Source organism: Globicephala melas, chromosome 13 (assembly GCF_963455315.2).
Source record: "Globicephala melas chromosome 13, mGloMel1.2, whole genome shotgun sequence".
Classification (NCBI taxonomy): domain Eukaryota; kingdom Metazoa; phylum Chordata; class Mammalia; order Artiodactyla; family Delphinidae; genus Globicephala; species Globicephala melas.
In genome coordinates, this window is record NC_083326.1 from 54,464,653 (window position 1) to 54,487,645 (window position 22,993).

A 22,993-nucleotide genomic window follows, 5' to 3' on the forward strand; every position below is an offset into this window, starting at 1 on the left:
TCTAAGTATGTATGTATATATATATTATCACAATATTCTCACAATAATCACATGAGATAAGCACTATTATTATTCACATTTTAGAGATAAGGAAAGTGAGGCTTTCAGATGTTAAATAATTTGCCAAACTTAGCTAGCCTGGTTAAGAGGAACTAAACCTGGACAGTTTGACTTCAGAGCCCCTACTCTAAACTTTTGCCCAAAGTTTGCAAACTGGCCACCAGGAGATGGATTTGAGCCCGTATAGCTGTTTGGGTTTGGGCTGCATGGTGTTTTCAAAAAAGAAATGTACTTTTTTTTTTTTTTTAAGAAATGTACTTTAAATGCCTTTAGGAGGTATGTATGTTTTTTACATCACAGCTCACACCAGTCCTTATAGCCTTCATCCTTCCCTCTTCATCCTGTAATTTACCTGCTGCACAAAGTGCATTTGAATTGTTGACACTTACTGTACTATACGTTTTTCTTCAATCTTTAACAGGCTCGGCATGACTTTAGGGTACAGAACACACATTTGATTTCTTGCACACACACACCACCAACACCAACACCACCAACACTGCCATCAGGAAAAATAAAACAAAATAAGGCTGTCCTTTCTTTCCATCCTTAATACTTTTCCCTGTGGTGGTCATTCATAATGCCTAAGATTATCTCCAAAATTTACCTCTCCAAACCTAATTCAAATCCAACTTCTACAACGTAGGGGCAACTTGTTTTTTGCCTGGAGGCACAGAGCTGTACCCTGAGCATGTTCTATAACAGGAGGGACTCAACCTCCAAGAGATCCATCATCTCATCATTTGATGATGTTGTCATAACTCATCTCTGAGCAGTAGCCTATGACTTATATGTGGGTTCTAAGTGTGAGTAGATTCAAATAATTTTTGTTTTGAAATGGCCAAACCACTGCTGATAAGTGTTGCCTTATGAACTCATTCTTAACTGCACATCCATTATACATTCAAGACCTAAGAATATTTCCTTAAATTACCTATATCAGGAAGCTAACATATTTCTTCAACTGTTTCTGGCTCTTGAGTATTTTAAAGGACTCTGTGATTCTGTCTCCTTTTCAGATTTGGAGGGGAAAAATCTGAGTTCTATGTGTAGCTTTTTTTTTTTTTTTTTTTTTTTGCTTCCTTTACAGAAAGGAAGAAGACATTTTAACAAATCCAGATTGAAATCCTTTTTGCTATAAAAGCAAATAATGAAAGAGGCTATTTATTTGTGGAGCTAAACTCTTGGGGATATTATCTTAACAAGGTATTAAAACCAGTTTTTCAGAAGCTACTCTTTGCATTTCGAGTTGCAACGGAGCAAAGCTAAAGACGGGTGCTGAGCACTAAATGGGGTCAGCTGCCTTTCCCACCTAAGAGGCTGATGTCTGCACCGGGACAGTGGAAGTGCACAGTTATTAACCTCTCTGAGTTTTTTTTCTTTTTGGAAGAGGAAGGGTTGGATTTCTCTTCCCTTTACATATTTGTACACAAGAGATGATTTTAGCCTTAAACCTAAAACATCACCTACTACATGTTTAATTATTCAATTCACTAATTAGAACACCAGGATTCATTCTCATTTAGAATTTATTAAATACTTTAAATATATAAAAAATAACCAATACACTCTGCCAAGTGTGCACACACATTAGCAAATACAATCACAAAGTAATTCTAGTAATAAATAGCTATTACTATTATCCCCATTTCATACATGAGGAAACTCAGAGAACAAAATGACCCTCCCAAGATCACACGGCTGCAAGTGATAACTGAGCAGGGACTCCAATTCATGTCTCATTCCAAAGCTCATGTTCTTTCCATGAGTTCGCTGTCCTTGTTGTTTGGCTGCCCTGATATTGGTGATGGACTCATTAGACAGGTGGCCCACTGTCTCACCACTCTGAGTCAATAATTTGCATTAGAAATGGGTGAGGAGAGCAGAAAATGATCTGCTTGCCACCATCTGACAACTTTCCCTTAGTCGGTATAAAAACATAAAAAGCTCTAATAGTTTGTTCCTAAACTGCTAGGACAGCTTTCCCCATGGGGCACTAGCTCTGCGGAGTGTTGCACACAGAGAAGTTTTGTGATCACATTTCCTTTCCTTCCAGGATCTTCACTGTGCTAATGTGTACCGTGATTCTCCTAGAAAAGGATTAATACAAAGTGTTTTCCCAGTACATGTTACCACAGAACCCATTTTATAGAGTAACAGGACAGATTAGTGCAACATGGATCCTCTTGGGGAGCCACTGTTCTTGTGAATCTCCGCAACTTACTAAATTTTGGATAATTTTCCCTAGGGAGCATCTCTCGTAGCTCAAAAACACTCTGTGCAGGACAGTTGGAAGTAAACTTATAGAATTTTCTCTCTTCCAAAATTTGGTATAGAATGAAAATATAAATAGATTCGGAAGCAGCTCAGAACAAATTTATGAATGGCATGTTTACCATAGCGTACCAAGGGAGACTAGGAATGGTACAACCTAACATCCAGGCAGACGTCAGAGTTGTCACTCAGCAGGTTTCCAACCTACCCCTCTGTGCCACTCTCCGAGGTAGTGTTCCAGGATGTGGGGCCCAGGCCTGACCCAGGATGACAGCTCTTGTGTTCTTTCTTTTTTTTTTTTTTAATTTATTTATTTTTAAAATTTATTTATTTCTTTAACATCTTTATTGGAGTATAATTGCTTTACAATGGTGTGTCAGTTTCTGCTTTATAACAAAGTGAATCAGTTATACATATACACATGTTCCCATATCTCTTCCCTCCTGAGTCTCCCTCCCTCCCACCCTCCCTATCCCACCCCTCTAGGCGGTCACACACCACCTAGCTGATCTCCCTGTGCTACGCTGCTGCTTCCCACTAGCTATCCATTTTATGCTTGGTAGTGTATATATGTCCATGCCACTCTCTCACCTCATCACAGCCTACCCCTCCCCCTCCCCATATCCTCAAGTCCATGCTCTAGTAGGTCTGTGTCTTTATTCCCGTCTTACCCTAGGTTCTTCATGACCTTTTTTTTTTTTCTTAGATTCCATATATATGTGTTAGCATACAGTATTTGTTTTTCTCTTTCTGACTTACTTCACTCTGTATGACAGACTCTAGGTCCATCCACCTCACCACAATTTACTTCAGGGTGGCACCATTCATTCTTGTTAGCAATAATGAGATGAACTCAAGGCTTAAAAATAATTGTGTTTAAATTTAGACTCATCTACAGTTAGAATGTCTCTCCAAATCCCAATATATTCTTTTGAACTAATACTTATTATTTCTTACTTAATTGCCTTCAGTGATGAATAGAATTAGAAAGTAATACTTTATAAGAAATATTTTATAAAACTCCCTTCTTTCCCTGAAATGAAGTCCATAGATAATATATAACTTATTTGCATATACATAATATTTTTTAAAAAATATAATATCCTAACAGTATCATAAAGGGGAAATAATAATTTATAATGGCACAATGTGAATTTCCACATATAAATGCTTAAGCATTGCAGTATTTCAGGATATGGAGAATTCCTTACTCATGCCCAATAAATAGTAGCTCCACCTTCAATGTGACAACTCAAAACACCTCCTCTCCTTTTGAAAATGCCTTCTAAGCATCCCTTTCTTCTCCATTTAGAATTAGTGTATTAAAGAAATTTAAGTAGGAAGCAATATGTTCCAATTACTCCCTTAAAAGATCACTCTGGCTATTGAGCAGAGAATGAACCAGAGAGGGAGAAGAATGGGAACAGCAAGACTGGCCAGGAGGCCATGCAGTGATCTGACTAAAACATGCTGCATTCGTGCACCTGACAACCAAATCTCCAGTTAGTCTGCTCTGTGTCTGGATGCCGACTGGATATCTCTATCTTAATATGCTGGTGATATGTGGAATATTTTAATCCTCAAATTAAATTTTAGAATCACCCTCATTCTCCTACAACAAACTAGCATCTCTAATTTTAGCACCATATCCATCTTATGTATCTTTCTGCAGCATCTCTTGAATTTTTGCTTTGCTTTATATCCAGTCTGGAAAAAAATGACAGCCTCTTAGCTGGACCACTACCTTGTATCTCCAGCTGCAATGTACTCTATAAAAAGCTTCTGGAACAATCTCTCTCAAATGCCAACATCTGAACATCATTCACTCCTTATAAACACTATCTCACTCTGGCATTGCAAGAATTCCTGAAGGTTTCACGTGGCATGGGGTGGCCATGGAACACACAATGAGCCAAACTCATTGTCAAGGTGTTCTAACTGTGTGACTTGTCTTCCAATGCAATGTCTTCCTCATTCTTCCTCTCTGTTGCCTACCATCTTATGCAATTTCTTATGGCATCTTACTACCGAGAGAGACCTAACCACCCACTGCCACACTCATCACTCTGAAAAAGCAAGAACATTTGGTTCTCTCCTCTTAAATTACACACACACACATACGCACATGAACAGTGGGTTCTCAGTAAGTGTTTGATAAGTTCAGTTCAAATGTTAAAAGAAAGTTCCAAAGTGATGACATAAGGAAGTATAAAATGGAAACCTCAAGCATTTTCTGTGGATTTAAGATTTTCCAGGACCTTCCAAATCACCTGGTCATTCTACTATGACACATCAGTTTAAATATTCTATGAAGGGGCAGTATAGTGCAACTTGATCCTGAAGTCATATTATTTGGAATCAAATTTCAGAAACATCGTTTACTACCTATAAGAATTTAGGCAAGTTAATTAAAATCTCTCAGCCTTGGTTTCCTAAGCTGTAAAATGAATAGTAATCGTACCTACTTCATGAGATAGTTCCAAGGAATGAGTGATTTGCTGCATATAAAACACTTTGAATGGTACTTTACACATAATAAGCACTTCCCAAGTTTTATCTGTTATTACTGCAGCAAGTTGACCCTTAAAATGCTTACAAATATATCTCTAGGAATATAATACTATTTTATAAAATTAACAGCCTTTTGAATAAAGATATAAGGCCTATCAGTTACTTATAACATGTATAATACCACTAGAAAAAAATTGACAAATTAGGAATAGGTCATAGGGTCCAGAAAGAAGGGAAGGTGCAAAAGCAGTCAGGTTCCATTCATTACTTCTTATGGGATATTTGTGACACTTTAAATGGATATGAAATAGGCCTAATGAGATCTTTCAGACGAGTTGAGTCCTCAATGTATGCTTCTAATGAAATCCTAATTTTATTTTATTGATGGCAATCTTTGGGCCACGCTAGGAACTTTAATTTTTATTGAAATCACCAAGAAATTTCAGTACAAAAGTTCCTTTCCTTTCAGACCAGAAATTAACATTGAGAGAAACTGAGTTTTTGCTATATTCCAGGTAGGTTACTCTCTCCAGAGAGCTTACCTTTTCATATCCTGCTGTTAAAAGCATATTTCAGTAAATGGGTATCAATAAAACATGCTTAAAAAACATGTTTAAAAAAAAACATTTTGGTCAAACCCTAGAATGTTAACCACACAAAGAATTCCAGAGGTAGGCTCTTTATACAATAAATGCATCAGCACTTGGGTTTATATAGTATAACAAAACAAAACTTTATACGGATTATTGTTTTCCTTGGCTCTTTAAGAATACACCACACTTGCAGAGAAGGGACAAAGGAAAAAGACATTATCAGAAATGTCCTGGATCTCTTTCTTAAAGTGGGAGACAATAAAAAGCCATCATGAAGCCTTCTTATATAAAAAGAGTATCCTGTAGCATAATTCCCAGGTCAGAGAAGAAGGAAGATTTGAATTCACATTGTCAACTGCCAGAACACAAAAAACAAAGTAGACTTGGTTTTGTTCCCTTCATGTTCAGTGACTCATCTTAACCTCTCCCTCAGGCGTCTGGGATCCACTGAACAGCGGGTGCCTCGTCATTTCCCCCAGCTTCCATCAGGCCCTGGACATGACTGCCCAAAGATAATGGTCACTTGAAAGAACCCAAAGAGAAACAGGATCCTGGGCCCCATTCCATCTCAAAAGGATCCCAGCAGAAGCAGAATCGTTTTATCAGTCACTTTTCTGCGATAAAGTCCTCAGCGGTGAGAGGTCTGAGATCTACAGAGTCAGGGTGGTAAAGTTCTGCTTGAAAACTCTCTGATTTCCAAGAAGAGTGTGGCCAATTCCCCAAAAAACAGATATGCCCTCAGGGAAGAACTCACTTACACATCCAGTGCAGCTCAACCTCTGCCCCACAGGGGATTTTCTCCTATGAATTCCTACAAGTGATTTCAAATTGCAAATGTTGGCCCTTATTAAAACCTGCCTTGCATTAATGCCTAACTGAGCAATATCTTGTCAGAGAAATTGTGAACTCTGTCCACATCAGCAGATAATTTCTTACATATCCCTTTGAAGCCCAATACATGCATGCATTAAATCAATATCAAATGAATGAATCAAGTTTTTTATTGGGGTGGCTCTTAACTAGCACAGAACCATTCCCAACATCTCTGTGCAGTTTAGTAAAACACCTTTACATAAAACACCTTTATATGTTCATCTTTGGTCAGTGGAACCATTTTAAATGTTTTTAATTCATTCATTCAACGTTTAGTGCCTGCCCTTCAAAGGGAGGGGTGCAATGGAAGGTACAAGCAGAGTCATGTACCTTATCATGGTACATGGTCATAGAGACCCTCGTACCTTATCTTTTAGACATTGGAAGGTCACTGAGGAATTTTATGAACACTATAAAATGGTCAGTTTTGGCTTATAGATAGAACACTCTGATGATAATGTGAAAGATGGATTTGAAGGGCAGGACTGGAAGCGGGGTAAGGTATAGGACATCAGGAGAGGAATGATGAGGACTTCAACTAGAGCAATAGTTGTAAGGATGTAGAAATGGGAACAGGTGTAAGATACAAAATAAGTACAATTTGGTGACTTTTGGAGGTCAAAATTCAAGAATGACAGTCAGGGCTTCCCTGGTGGCACAGTGGTTGAGAATCTGCCTGCTAATGCAGGGGACACGGGTTCGAGCCCTGGTCTGGGAGGATCCCACATGCCTCGGCGCAACTAGGCCCATGAGCCACAACTATGGAGCCTGCGCATCTGGAGCCTGTGCTCCGCAACAAGAGAGGTCGCGATAGTGAGAGGCCCGCGCACCACGATGAAGAGTGGCCCCCGCTTGCCACAACTAGAGAAAGCCCTCGCACAGAAACAAAGACCCGACACAGCAAAAATTAATTAATTAATTAATTAACTCCCACCCCCAACATCTTCTTTAAAAAAAAAAAAGAATGACAGATCTCTAACTTGGGTTACTGGGTGGTGATGGTTTAGGAAGATACAATTGCCTTCCCTTCTGATAAGAGCTCTAGATATTTTCATGCTTTTTTCATAACATGCATCACCCTGGAAATGCCACATACGTCTTTACTACCAGCCTACAATCTGCAAGAGGTCCCGGACCATGCTGTCACATTAACCACTGTCTCTATCACCATGTACAGGCTCCAACACATTCTAGATGCTTACTAAATACCCCTTGAATTAAAACTGACATATTGATTCGAGGTGACTCCTGTATATCTAGGAAGAAGATTGTTTGAAAAAAAAGCCACTGACTTCATACTTTCCTAGCTCTAAGCCTACCCAAGTGAACTTCATGAGTAAAAAAATGCATTCTGTTTTCACTATCATTCCCTTCATGAATAAAATTCCACAGTCTCTCTAACTTAACACTTCCATGGTTAAGCAGAACTCACTGTCAAAAAAGTCTTCCTAGAATATGGTACAAAATCAATGTGTTTCCATTTAAATCAAAATTATATTTCATGAAATAAACAGGTTCGCTTTTTTTTAAGCTGTCTCTTCACAGGAATCAAGAAAGATTTGAAAGCACACTTACCTCCAGGAAAAACAAGTAAAAGCTGGTACTCAAGAACCAAGCTGCTGGCTGCATACACAAAATTTTATTTTCCTTAAGAACAAATTCATAAAAGCATGATAGTCACATGATCTTTGAAATCCTAACAGTCTTGATTTAATATTCTTCTAGGTAATAGAAATAATATTGTTTTTCTTTTTTGTGAGGTTAAGTATTAAATACTGATCCAATGTAAATCTAACAACATTCTGTGCTTAATATACAGATCCTTAATAACTTTGCTTTCTTGAGGATTAAAAGAATTTTTACCAGCCAGAATCCCAACAGGAAACAGGTGGCACACTTGAAACAGGCTAATTTGAGAACTTATTTACGAAGGGATTAATTATAAAGGCAATGCTATTTGGGGAACCACAATATACAGGAGAATCACCCAGGGCTGGGAGTAGCCTGACTGTGACCACTCCTGTACCAGAATGAATAATGGGTTCAGTGGCTACTGAATCTGGAGGGGAGAGAGTCAAGTCAAGAAGAACCCCTTGAGAGGACCAGAGACTTCTGTTGAAAGGCATGGAATCAACCTCACAGTAAGGAATCCAGGGAAATGAATACCCAGTCAGCACTCTCCTCCCTCCCTCTGATCTTTTACCAAGTCTCCCCACCATGAAGACTCAGCTGAAGACCAAGGAAATGGGATCCATACTGATCAACCTGCTGGGGCGGAGAACAAGGTGAAGAAAGGTGGACAGTGGATCTGGAGGGGCAAATAGAAAATATCAGCTCAGAGTTACTCATTTGAGCTTTTCCACCTAGAAAAGACTACCTTTGTCCATTTTCCAGTGTCTAAATTGTTTTCCATCACCTCCTCTTGCAAAGGAAAAATTTCCCTGTGTTTACATTTAAATTTCTAAGTAAACAGTGATTATTAAAAACCCCGTGTTTCTCCAGCATAGCAAGCAGAAAATCTAAAAGATGAGTGCAATTGTAGAACACTGGAGAAACAAGTACAGAGAAAGTACAGACAAAGTGAAACACCCAGTAAAACTGTAAATGAACATTTCAGGAATTATGCTGAAAAAAGTATTTAGAATTCATTAGAAAGTCTTTAGAATTTAGGGATGGCTTCACAGTTTGTGTCAGATGGCCAAAAACGCACACATCAGGATCGTTAGACTGGAGCTAAAAGCATCTTTCTTTTATCTCTTTTTGGAGATTTAAAATCTGCCTACCTGTGGGACCATACTTCAACAGTCCTTTTTATCTAAGTGCTTAGATATTTCCTCAAAAAGTACTGTTTCAACTCAAAAAATATCATTTTTGTTATTGATTTCTACTGATTATCAATAGTACAAAATTTTTTTCTTGTCTTATACATCCATTTATTACAATATGTACAAGGGTGTTAGATTTCCATCCAGCATTTTCTTGAACTACTTGGTATGTTTATAGCAGACATGGCACTTAGTGAGTGCATAGATAAAGTTAGTATAATGGTAGTTGCTCTTATTTGTTCCTCTTTTGAAGATATAGTATGTTTTTTCAAAGTATGGATTCAGAAATGCACTCAAGTGTGAGATTAGGATCAAAATTCTGTCTTACAATATGTACTGTCATGAATGTAAAATGTTAAAAAAAAAAAAGGCACTGCATTCTCCTCTTGAATATCTTAAAGTTTAGGGTAAAGACAGTAAAATCCAATGGACCACAGAGATTCTAGGTAGGGCCAGATGGGCAAGAACTCTAAAATCAACCCTCAAATGCAGTTATTTTATTTATTCATGTATTTACTGGAGCATTACATCCTGCCTTCTTTCCAAAAGAAATAAAATGCTTCATTGTCATTTCCTCCTCATTTTCCCTGTCTTTCCTTAGATTAGAAACTGACAGCTTAGATCACGTTCTGTCAGAGCAATGAAACGACAGCCTAGCCATATGTTATTTAAAGACCTGGATTTCATTCATTGTGGGTAAAGTTGACTGAAGTGAAAGAGCCTGATTTATATCACTGCGCTGCCAGCATGATAGGGATCACAGCCCTTGCCTCCCATTGTGAACAAAATCTATAAAGGAAGCTGAGCCTCTATTTTTTCCACCAGGGCATTCTTTTTACACAGTGCCAACTGACAGGATTTTCAAAAGCAGAATTTTAGCTGGTTAAACAAGAAGGTCCCTCTAACTGGTTTAGACTATAACTAGTCAAAAGATAGGAAATGTAGATTCATGGTGTGACCTCTCTCAAATACCAGACAGGTAATAGGTACGGGGAAAAAATTACTTAGAACCGGATATTGCAAACACCATTCAGAATGAGAGTTGTATTGGTTAAACTTTCACTTGAAATGCAAAATTTTAAATGCTCATTTCATTCACTATTTTACAAGACTTTCATATCAACCTACTTATACTCATGTTATCATAACAGTGCTACTTTAAAATATGCCAATCCCCTCACCAGTGGCTGTACTAGCCAATGTGTATCTTAATTGGTCCTCTACTACACTGTTTTGAATAGCACCCTGAGTGTAAGTATTCTCAAAGTACCTTTAAGGAAGGATTTTTATCAACCTCTTTTATTATTAAAGGTATCAAATTAAATTCTACAACTCCACTTATACTTAGAGTGTAGAAAATTGTAAATAATATTGCTCCTGCTGTAACAAGAAAACACCAGATAAACTAAAAAGTATGCTTTTCTTTAAAATCATCAAAGAACAGTAGATACAAAGAAGTCAGATGTACAGAGGAGCATGAGCCCTTTCTAGGTGCTTAAAGACTTGTGACTGCTTTCATACCTGGAGATATGTCACATCTGGAGATAGAAACAGGTGCAGGAGCTGGTCTGCCATAAGCATGATTTGTTGGGACAAGAAGAAAACCAAACAAAATTGTATGACTGTATGATCTGGAAAGATAGTGTAAAATCTAGAAGGAGCCCTAAATGTAATGTTAATCATGCTGATCCAGAGTTCTTCCCCAATCTTATTACTCAAGTAGCAACTGAGGCCAGGGGTCAAAAGCAGAGAGAGATATAGACTTTGAGTTCCCGAGTCACAAAGTCCTGCCCGAGAAATGGGACTGAACTCACTCATAAGATATTTAAAAACAGAGATGACCTGAAATTAATTAAAGTTTCAACCTAGTACTGACCCAGCCCAACTCTAATAAAACAAAAAATATCAACCCTTCACCCTAGCTTCCTCACAAAGGAAAAGGCATGTCTTCTATTAAAAAAAATCTAGTTCAATTTCTTCTGTTTTTTGCATACAATATCCAGCATACAATCAAAAATTATGAGACATGGGCCAAAGTATGAAAATGTGACCTAGGGACTTCCCTGGTGGTCCAGTGGTTAAGATTCCATACTCCCAATTCAGGGGGCCCAGGTTCAATCCCTGGTCAGGGAACTAGATCCCACATGCCACATCTGAGAGCCTACATGCTGCAACTAAAGATCACACATGCCGCAACTAAGACCTGGTGCAGCAAAATAAATAAATAAGTAAGTAAATATTTTTAAAAAAGAAAAGAAAGTGTGACCTATAATCAAGGGAGAGAAAAGGCCACAGAAGCAGATCCAAAGTTGATCAAGATGATGTCATTAACAGACTTGGATTTTTAAATAACTATTGTATATATTTAAAGAACAGAGAAAAAGATGGACAAAATGGGGTGAGCAAGTTTGGAGGAAAAAATCAGGAACTCATTCTCGGATATGTTAAGTCTGAGATATCTACTGGATATTCAAGCGGAGACAATTCGAGAAAGAAGTCTAGGCTGGAGATGTACCTTTTAGAATCATCAGGACAAAGATCATATTTAAAGCCATGAGACTGGGTAAGATTACTTAGGGGAAAAGCGTGGAGAGAAAAATGAAGAAGTCCAAGGACTTAGACCTGAGATACTCCAAAATTTGGAGGATAAGGATATGAGGAGGAACTAGTAAACTGCACGTGAAGGAGACACCAGAAGGAAGGAGGAAATGCAGGAGTGAAATATTCCAACTTGAGATTTTTAGGAAAAACCTGTATTACCTCAGCAATTAATTTGATTAATTTTGTTCTTAAACTTTGTTTTATGTTCTTGTCAGGCATGGCAGACCATTTCACATGTGGGCATTGGTGAACTTGGCATAATACTATATTCAAATAGACAATGATGAAGAATGGAGAAAATATGGTGATGATTCATACACATCAAAACTTTTCTTCAACAGCATGAATAATATTTACTTAGTCACTGGCAAACTGACTAAATGCAAGGGCCTATATAACATAAACATTTACATTAAAATTTTTCTAATTAGAAAGCATATGAGTGTGTGTGTGTGTGCTATTATGTTTGCTTATTTGTATTTCATGTCAAACTTATATACTGGAAACACTGCTTCTATTTTGATCCTATTGACAAGCCACGTGAAACTTGCTTGTCTCTCAACTCTAAACAAAAGAACTAATGCAATCTACTACATGAACTTCAGAGACCATTATTTATGTGATAAGCTACCTATCGCAATCAGTAAAAACAAGTTTCCATTTTTAACCAAATTGAGCTCTAGGCAGTCTTCATCAGAACTGAACAAGTATGGGAAACAAGAATTAGGGGACACATTCCATCAAAAAAATTTAAAGATGATTAAACCAAGAAGAAAGTGTGTGAATGTGTTTCAGTCACTGAGCTCATCCTTAATTTCTAATCTTTCCTAGGGAGAACAACCACTTAATATTATAAATTTGTACTAAGAACATTTAATAAATAATGCAGTGAAGGTCTGATGCTATGCCAGCTCAAGCACATAGAAAAACATTTTAAGTAATTATACATACTTGAAGCATACACCATTTTCTTCTGTTTCATTTATTTGCAACTCATGAATAATTTCTGATCTAATGATGGTAAATCCTTCTCATCACAGTACCTAAAGAGTTAAACTTAGATTTACAGTTAATCACATGACAAAGGATTGAAATAAGCTAAAGTTAGAAAAATGCTGTAAAATGCAACTATTGTAAGTATATTTTTTCAGGAAAGAGAAAGATGACAGACATTTAGATAAAACAGCTTAGTTTCAGGGAACGAGGACAACACTGGAAGCAAAAATAATACAGGGAAAGCACTGGAAGTCCAAAAAGTAAAACTGAAACTCCTTTAGTTTTCTTTCAGTCAGGGGATGTGAATGTGGCTTCTTTTTAACTTTTTTACACGCAATTGAGTATGTACAATCCATGCAGGCGTTAGAAGAATGGATTAGAACTATAATGCTGACATAGAAATACAACTAATACCTCATTGTGTGTGAAAAGAAAGTTAAAGAGCAATATGTATTCATGAACTCTTTTACGGAAAAGCACTTTTAACCGAGCCAATATATCACAATGTGTATGTAAATGCATAGGGAAATGTTTGGAGGAATACTCACCAAATGATAAAACTTGTGAGAGAGAATTGTGATTGGTGTGGGGAAAAGGAACTTTGATATTTATTCTAGGCATTTCTGTGTTGTTGAAAATTTCAGTAAGAATACATCTATATATTACTTGCCAATTTACAAAAAGAGTACAAAAATATGGATGTTTATGCACAACCTCTTCTTCAGTGGATAGAGCTGTAGGTTAGAAAACATCAAAGCTAGATTTCAATCCAGCCTTAGAGCTATTTGGAATCTAGTCCCAACTCTACCCTAACTAGACATGTGACCTTAGACAAGTTATGAAATCTGAGATGGACTTCAGTGTCCTTATCAGTACAATAAGGGGATTGAATTCAATGGTATCATGAGCCCCTTCCTGCCTAAGTGTTTATAGATTTACAATGAAAAGGAAGATTCTAAGTCAATGAAACTGTTCCAGCTTCTGTTTTCTTGGTAAGTATTTTTTTGTTTTCTCCAATCAAAGCTTTTAATAACATATAGTTCAAAATGTTCCAATTTTAATACAAAAATCTGTTGCATTTCTATACACTAACAATGAACTATTAGAAAGAGAAATTAAGGAAACAATCCCATTTACTGTCATATCAAAAAGAATAAAATGCCTAGGAATAAACCTACCTAAGGAGGCAAAAGACCTGTACTCCAAAAACAATAAGATGCTGATAAAAGAAATTGAAGACAACACAAACAGATAGAAAGATATATCGTGTTCATTGATTGGAAGGATCAATTTTGTCAAAATGAACAAACTACCCAAGGCAATCTACAGATTCAATGCAATCCCTATCAAATTACCAATGGCATTTTTCACAGAACTCGAACAAATAATTTTAAAATTTGTGTGGAAATACAAAAGACCCCGAATAGCCAAAATAATTCTGTGAAAGAAGAATGGAGCTGGAGGAATCATGCTTCCTGACTTCAGACTATACTACAAAGCTACAGTAATTAAAACAGTATGGTACTGGCACAGAAACAGACACACAGATCAATGGAACAGGATGGAAAGCCCAGAAAAAGACCCACACACTTACGGTCAATTAATCTACAACAAAGGAGGCAAGAATATATGATGGAGAAAAGACAGTCGTCAGTCTCTTCAATAAGTGGTGCTGGGAAAACTGGACAGCTACATGTAAAGGAATGAAATTAGAACATTTTCTAATGCATGTACAAAAATAAACTCAATATGGATTAAAGACCTAAATGTAAGACCAGACACTATAAAAGTCCTGGAGGAAAACATAGGTAGAACACTTTGACATAAATTGCAGCAATATTTTTTTGGATCCGCCTCCTACAGTAATGGAAACAAAAGCAAAAATAAACAAAGGGAACCTAATTAAATTTAAAAGCTTTTGCAGAGCAAAGGAAACTATAAACAAAACAAAACAACAACCTACTGACTGGGAGAAAATATTTGCAAATTACACAACCAACAATGGCTTAATCTCCAAAATATACAAACAACTCATGCATCTCAATATCCAAAAAAAAAAAAAAAACCCAGTCAAAAAAATGGGCAGAAGAGCTAAATATACATTTATCCAAAGAAGACATACAGATATCCAACAGTCATGTGAGAAGATGCTCAACATTACTAATTATTGGAAAAATGCAAATCAAAACTACAATAAGGTATCACCACACACCAGTCAGAGTGGCCATCATCAAAAAATCTACAAATAATAAATGCTGGAGAGGGTGTTGAGAAAAGGGAACACTCCTACACTGTTGGTGGGAATGTAAATTGGTACAGCCACTATGGAGAACAGTATGGAGGTTCCATAAAAAGCTAAAATTAGAGTTATCATATGATCCAGCAATCCCACTCCTGGGCATATATCTGGAAAAGATGAAAACTCTAATTTGAAAAGATACATGCACCCCAATGTTCATAGCAGCAGCACTCTTTACAATAGCCAAGATATGGAAGTAACCTAAGTGTCCATCACCAGATGAATGGATAAAGAAGATGTGGTATACATATGCAATGGAATATTACTCAGGCATTGAAAAGAATGAAATAATGCCATTTGCAGCAACATGGGTGGACCTAGAGATTATCATACTAAGTGAAGTAAGTTAGACAGAGAAAGACAAAAATCATATGATATCACTTATATGTAGAATCTAAAAAAATAATAAAAATGAACTTATTTACAAAACTGATACAGACTCACAGACATAGTAAACAAATTTATGATTACCAAAGGGGAAAGTGAGGGGGAAGGGATAAATTAGGAGTTTGGTATTAACAGATACACACTGCTACATATAAAATAAACAACAAGGATCTACTGTATAGCACAGGGCCTATATTCAATAATAGAAAAGAATCTGAAAAAGAATATATATGTATATAAAAAACTGAATCACTTTGCTGTACACCCGAAAATAACACAACACTGTAAATCAACTATACTTCAATTTTTTTTAAAGTTCCAATTTTATATACATACTCACACCATGCATTTACATATACACAAACATCCTTCAAGAGAAGCCCAAAACCAGTCATCTTCTGCACCCATCTACAACCTTGACTGCAGTATTTAATGAAATGAAGTCTTAGCTTTGTTACCAAATATGAGGAAGTAATGATTAGTGTTTATCTTTATTCACCCCAATATGTTTCAATGCCAACTGGTGTACTTCAATTCAATTCTGGTATGAACCACCTGGGGTTAACAGACCCCACCAGTTAAAGGGCCCAGTCTACAAAAAGACTGCCTCACTTCAGACCAACTAGCTACAAACTTGGGGGGTTCCCACAAGCCCCCTAATGTTTGATAATTCACTAGAATGAACCACAGAACTCAGGAAAACTCTATCCTTATGATGACAGTTCTATTAAAATGATACAACTCAAGAACAGCCAAATAAAGAGACACACAGGGTGAGGTCTAAGAGGATCCCAAACTCAGAGCTTCTGTGCCCTGTCTTCATGGAATTGGGGCACATCACCCTCCTGGCACATCAACGTGGTCACCAACCAGTAAGCATCACTAAGGTTAGGTGTCCAGAATTTTTATTTGGGTTTCATTACATAAGCACGACTGATTGAATCATTGGCCACGTGATTTAACTCGTTCTGTCCCTCCTCAGAGGTCAGGCTGCCTCAAAGTTCCAATTCTGTAATCATACGGTTGGTCTTTGTGATAGCGAGTCCCCAACCTGAAGCTATCTAGGGGTCCACCATGTGTCCCTCATTAGCATAAACTCAGATGTGATCCAAGGGGCTCATGAATAACAAAGACACTTCTAGCACTCGGGAAGTTCAAGGGTTTCAGAATCTCGAAGCAAAGAACCCGGGACAAAGACCAGAAAAATTATTATAAACAACGCCAAACCTACTGGGGACAGTACTTACATTTGACAAATCCAGCATTTTTATGTTATCAATCTAGAACTGCCACCAACATAGCATCCTTGATTATCTATTCCACTGATTAATTGACTTTGAGCAAATACTGTAGTTCAGACTTCAAACTTGTAGTTGCTTTATATCTCCATAATCCTGACAGGCAGGACAGCATTGTGGTTAAGTGCTGTAAGCTACAGAACTAGATTTCTTGGGCTCAAATCCAGGGCTCTGCCACATCTCAGTTCTTAGGCAAATTACCTTTGTGTGCTTCTGCTTCTCCAACAGAAAAATGAGGTATAAAAATTACACCAATCTCCTAAGGTGATTGTAAGGATTAAATGTGCTACTACATGCAAAGTGTTTAGAACGGTACCTGGCACTCAATAAATTTCACTTTTATTGTTGTTATTATACTGGAACTAGTGGACGCTCTTTATTAATTGTTTTATCTTGGCATAAAGAGCCTTAATGTAATCCTAATTATCTCTAAATTTGAAAATCCTTTCCCAAAAGCAAATAAATCATTGAGCTCCAAAAATATGGGGGTTGGACTAAACAATCTTAAAGACTCCTACAACTCAGAAATACTCTAATTATATAACTGGCCTCTTGACAGATAAAAGAGTTCTAACTATGTAGCCTAACTGTTGTGATGTTCTTATATATTCCTTTAATTTCTCTGATACTGACAACTCATTGCAAGTGATCATGAGAGAATTCTAATGTAGTGATTCAGAACTGGTTTTTCACAATTGTTATTTGAAGTATGAAGAAAGAATCTCTGCCAGTATATCCCAGACAGGCTCTATTTCAGAATCATATTACAGAGATATCAGACAAAGATTGAGGACATACCCAGATCTGCAGGTGTCTATCAAGGTGGAAAAGAGCTATTTTCTCTTTTCTACAAAGGAAAGTCTACTTTATCCTCTCCTGCTTGGGAATAGAGAAGGGAATCTACCATCTGCCAAACTCATCCTTCATTATTAAATATCCTATGTGTTTGTCTTTCACTCATCTTTTTTTCTGTCTGGAACTGGTTCAAAGCACTTGATGTGATAGATCATAAGATTTTATTGAAGCCATTTAAAATTTCTAGCATCCTGCCATCTCTTTGCCTTTGATCTTTTCTTATTATTTTACCTGTAGGCTAGATCCACAAGTTACATCTGGATGGGAGAAAATTAAATCAAACAATTTCCCCATTTCTATAGCTCAATATTTTGAAGATAAAATGCTTTGTTTTGGTTTCTTTAGAAAGCTAACATTCAAATGTTAAGAACCACTCAAGCTTAATGCTAAAGAGACATGATTCTTAATTCTCATATAAATAATCAGTAAGTAACCAAGCATATCATTTCCTTTGGGTATATATCTATGTATCAGCACAACTGCAATTATGCGTTCCATTAAGAATGCCTCAAAGTGATAACAGAGCAGAATAATGAGAATGGCTAAAGAAGTACTTTGGGGGAAAAAAATGACCAAATAGCTTAATTAAACATAAATGAAAATATCAATAATAAAAAAGAAATTGGGGGAAAAAATCAAATATTTAAGAATGGCATATTATATTGGAGAATGCTGTCTATACCATATATCTTAATTTTAGACATCTTCTCCATTAAAATGTGAGCTTATTGGTTCACGTGGCTAAAACACTGAAATTTTGGTTGCATGGATTCAAGGCCAGCTGATCTGCATGAAGTGTCCAGAACATTGATTAATGGCCAAATACCCACCTAGAATATTTGTGCCAAGCCACAGGACCCCGACCTTGCTCCTGTTTTATTCAACTCCTTGTAATTTTTTATCTAAATGAAGACACATGAAGATATCCTTATCAGGTTCTCATAGAAAGCCAAATAAAGCACTGATGTGATGACAGATAGACCTAATATTCAAAATTATCTTGGTGTTTGAAACGACATCAAAAAAATTAGACAAGAATAAATGTAAAATCTTACATTTAAATTTGGGGATTTTTTTAATTGCACAAATATAGCATAAGGAGATCTGCTTTAACTACATTTCTTATGAAAATTACCTGCTAATTTCTTTAAGGATAAAATCAGTATGAGCCAACAGTATAAAGCAGCCTAAATAGGATGATGAAAACGGGATGCATTAGTCAGAGAAGCGGTCCAGATCAAGAATTTGAAAATACTGTGTGCACATGATGCTATAGTTTGGGTTTCATTTGGATAATTATCACTAGGTAATTAAGAGGAATACTGACCACTAAGCATATTTAGATTTACATTTCAAAAAAAGTTCTAAGGTTTTTTATCACTTACTCTGCCACAGAGAGTTTTTCCCCAGTCCTGCTGAGAAACCAACAACAACAGTCTGTCTCTCCTCCATCTTCTATTTATTCTGGGGAAAAAAAAGAAAGAAATGGAGAAGAGGGAGAGAAAGGGCACTGATGTTTCCTCTAGTTCTTAACTTACTTAGTAATATTAAAGGTCAGACATGTCCACAGAAATTGGAGATGAAAACCATCTTCAAAGCTTCTCCATCCTGGAATGGCTTTTTAGAGGATTTTATCACCTACGTTGCATGGAGTGAGCAGCCTGTGCTCTTTCCCTCACCCAGCGCAGGGAACCTCTATTCCCCATGTCTTGTACTCCAGGCCCCCTGCCTAAATGGACAGTTTTTATGTGGTCTCATAGAATTTTTTTGTGTTTTGGGAACACAAGATCAGTCCTCGATATGTGTGTGATATTTTTATTTACCAAGCTTTGATGTCATCCTCTTAGTAGATATGAATTTATACTATACAGACATCATGTATATTCTTAATGCAAATGACTTGCTACTTTATAATTTTACTCACAAAACAATCCATACTCATAAACTATATTTGCACAGAATTCTCAAAAAGGAAGTAAGTAATTTAAAAAGCTATTGAGTTAATTAAAAAGAAGGAAAGATTACAGGTAAATTTTCCCAGAAGACCTTTCTTCAAAATACAGATAACAAAGGAGGAAAGTGTGAGTGGAGAAGAATTAGGTTAGACATATTCTTCAAATTGTTGAAAGATCTCAAAGAAGAAGAGATAGGCATACTTTCATTATACCAGCTAATGAGCAGAAATGACAATGACAGAGCTTTCTATTCAATATAAGAATTTTCAACAATCAAAAGAACTTCAACTAAAATAGCGAGCACCATGTCAGTGGAAGTCTTCAAGCAGGAGTTGGAAATTTTTCAATGATATTGTAAGAAGACAAAAAATTCATGGAGTTCAAGGTTGACTAGAGGATCTCTAAGGAAATTCCAACACTTAAGTGTCTGTTATATGTGCATATGATAAAGCACAATAAAAACTTTTAAAATGGGGGAGACCTTCAAGATGGAGGAGGAGTAAGACGTGGAGATCACCTTCCTCCCCACAAATACATCAGAAATACACCTACATGTGGAACAACTCCTACAGAACACCTACCAAACGCTGGCAGAAGACCTCAGACCTCCCAAAAGGCAAGAAACTCCCCACGTACCTGGGTAGGGCAAAAGAAAAAAGAAAAAACAGAGACAAAAGAATAGGGAAGGGACCCGCACTACTGGGAGGGAATGTGAAGGAGGTAAAGTTTCCACACACTAGGAAGCCCCTTCACTGGCAGAGACAGGGGGTGTCGGGGGGGTGGGGAAGCTTCGGAGCCACAGAGGAGAGTGCAGCAACAGGGGTGCAGAGGGCAAAGCGGAGAGATTCCCGCACAGAGGACCGCTGCCGACCGGCACTCACCAGCCCGAGAGCCTTGTTTGCTCAGCCGCTGGGGCAGGTGGGGGCTGGGAACTGAGGCTCGGGCTTTGGAAGTCAGACCCCAGTGAGAGGACTGGGGTTGGCTGCGTGAATACAGACTGAAGGGGGCTAGTGTGCCACAGCCAGCCAGGAGGGAGTCCAGGGAAAACTCTGGACCTGCCTAAGAGGCAAGAAACCACTGTCTCGGGGTGCCCAAGGAGAGGGGATTCAGAGCACTGCCTAAATGAGCTCCAGAGACGGGCCCGAGCTGCGGCTATCAGCGTGGACACCAGAGACGGGCATGAAACGCTAAGGCTGCTAGTGCAGCCAACAAAAAGCCTGCATGCAAGCACAGGTCACTGTCCACACCTCCCCTCCCAGGAGCCTGTGCAGCCCGCCACTGCCAGGGTCCCGTGATCCAGGGACAACTACCCCAGGAGAACATAAGGCACACCTCAGGCTGTTGCAACGTCATGCCAGCCTCTGCCGCTACAGGCCCACCCCACATTCCGTACCCCTCCCTCCCCCTGGCCTGAGTGAGCCAGAGCCCCTGAATCAGCTGCCCATCCTGTCTCAGCAGGGAACAGTGGCTCTCAGGTGACCTACAGGGAGAGGAGGGGCAAAATCCAAACCTGAACCCCAGGAGCTGTGCGAACAAAGAACAGAAAGGGAAATCTCTCCCAGCAGCCTCAGGAGCAGAGGATTAAATCTCCACAATCAACATGATGTACCCTGCATCTGTGGAATACCTGAATAGACAATAAATCATCCCAAAATTGAGGTGGTAGACATTGGGAGCAATGATATATATTTTTTTCCCTTTTTCTCTTTTTGTGAGTCTGTATCTGTATGCTTCTTTGTGTGATTTTGTCATAAATTGACACTTTTACCATTTGTCCTAGGGTTCTGTCTGTCAGGTTTTCTTGTTTTTTTGTATTTTTTAAGTATACTTTTTAGCACTTGTTATCATTGGTGGATTTGTTTTTTGGTTTGGTTGCTCTCTTCTTTCTTTCATTCTTTTTTTTTTTTCCTTTTTTTATTACTAATTTTTTGTTTTTAAAAATTATTTTTTAATTTTTTTTCTTTCTTTGTTTCTTTTTTTCTCCCTTTCTTTTTGAGCCGTGTGGCTGACAGGGTCTTGGTGCTCCAGCCGGGTGTCAGGCCTGTGCCTCTGAGGTAGGAGAGCTGAGTTCAGGACATTGGTCCACAAGAGACCTCCTGGCCCCACGTAACATCAAACGGTGGAAGTTGTCTCAGAGATCACCATCTCAACGCTAAGACCCAGGTCCACTCAATGACCCACAAGCTACAGTGCTGGACATCCTATGCCAAACAACTAACAAGACAGGAACACAACCCCACCCATTAGCAGAGAGGCTGCCTCAAATCATAATAAGTCCACAGACACCCCCAAAACACACCACCAGATGTGGACCTGCCCACCAGAAAGACAAGATCCAGCCTCATCCACCAGAACACAGGCACTAGTCCCCTCCACCAGGAAGCCTACACAACCCACTGAACCAACTTTAGCCACTGGGGACAGACACCAAAAACAACAGGAACTACGAACCTGCAGCCTGCAAAAAGGAGATCCCAAACACAGTAAGATAAGCAAAATGAGAAGACAGAAAAACACACAGCAGAAGAAGGAGCAAGATAAAAACCCACCAGACCTAACAAATGAAGAGGAAATAGGCAGTCTACATGAAAAAGAATTCAGAATAATGATAGTAAAGATGATCCAAAATCTTGGAAATAGAATAGACAAAATGCAAGAAATATTTAACAAGAACCTAGAATAAGTAAGGAGCAAACAAACAATGATGAACAACACAATAAATGAAATTAAAAATTCTCTAGAAGGAATCAATAGCAGAATAACTGAGGCAGAAGAACGGACAAGTGACCTGGAAGATAAAATAGTGGAATAACTACTGCAAAACAGAATAAACAAAAAGTATAAAAAGCATTGAGGACAGTCTCAGAGACATCTGGGACAACATTAAGTACACCAACATTCGAATTATAGGCGTCCCAGAAGGAGAAGAGAAAAAGAAAGGGATTGAGAAAATATCTGAAGAGATTATACTTGAAAACTTCCCTAATATGGGAAAGGAAATAGTTAATCAAGTCCAGGAAGCACAGAGAATCCCATACAGGAAAAATCCAAGGAGAAACACACCAATACACATATTAATCAAACTATCAAAAGTTAAATACAAAGAAAAAATATTAAAAGTAGCAAGTGAAAAGCAACAAATAACATACAAGGGAATCCCCATAAGGTTAACAGCTGATCTTTCAGCAGAAACTCTGCAAGCCAGAAGGGAGCGGCAGGACATATTTAAAGTGATGAAAGGAAAAACCTACAACCAAGATTACTTTACCCAGCAAGGATCTCATTCAGATTCAACGGAGAAATTAAAACCTTTACAGACAAGCAAAAGCTAAGAGAATTCAGCACCACCAAACCAGCTTTAAGACAAATGCTAAAGGAAATTCTCTAGGCAGGAAAAACAAGAGAAGGAAAAGACCTAAAATAACAAACCCAAAACAAATAAGAAAATGGTAATAGGAACATACAT

General features: G+C 37.8%; 1 protein-coding gene across 1 annotated transcript in view; it reads right to left on the bottom strand.

Annotated features, from left to right (window-relative positions):
- Window positions 1–19,000: 19,000 nt before the first annotated feature.
- METTL4 (methyltransferase 4, N6-adenosine) overlaps window positions 19,001–22,993 on the bottom strand; it is a 144,490-nt gene continuing 140,497 nt past the window's right edge. Inside the window, exon 9 of the mRNA XM_070047010.1 lies at window positions 19,001–19,036. Within this exon, the coding sequence (XP_069903111.1) occupies window positions 19,032–19,036 (5 nt within the window). The 3' untranslated portion in view covers window positions 19,001–19,031. The remainder of the gene's footprint in view (window positions 19,037–22,993) is intronic.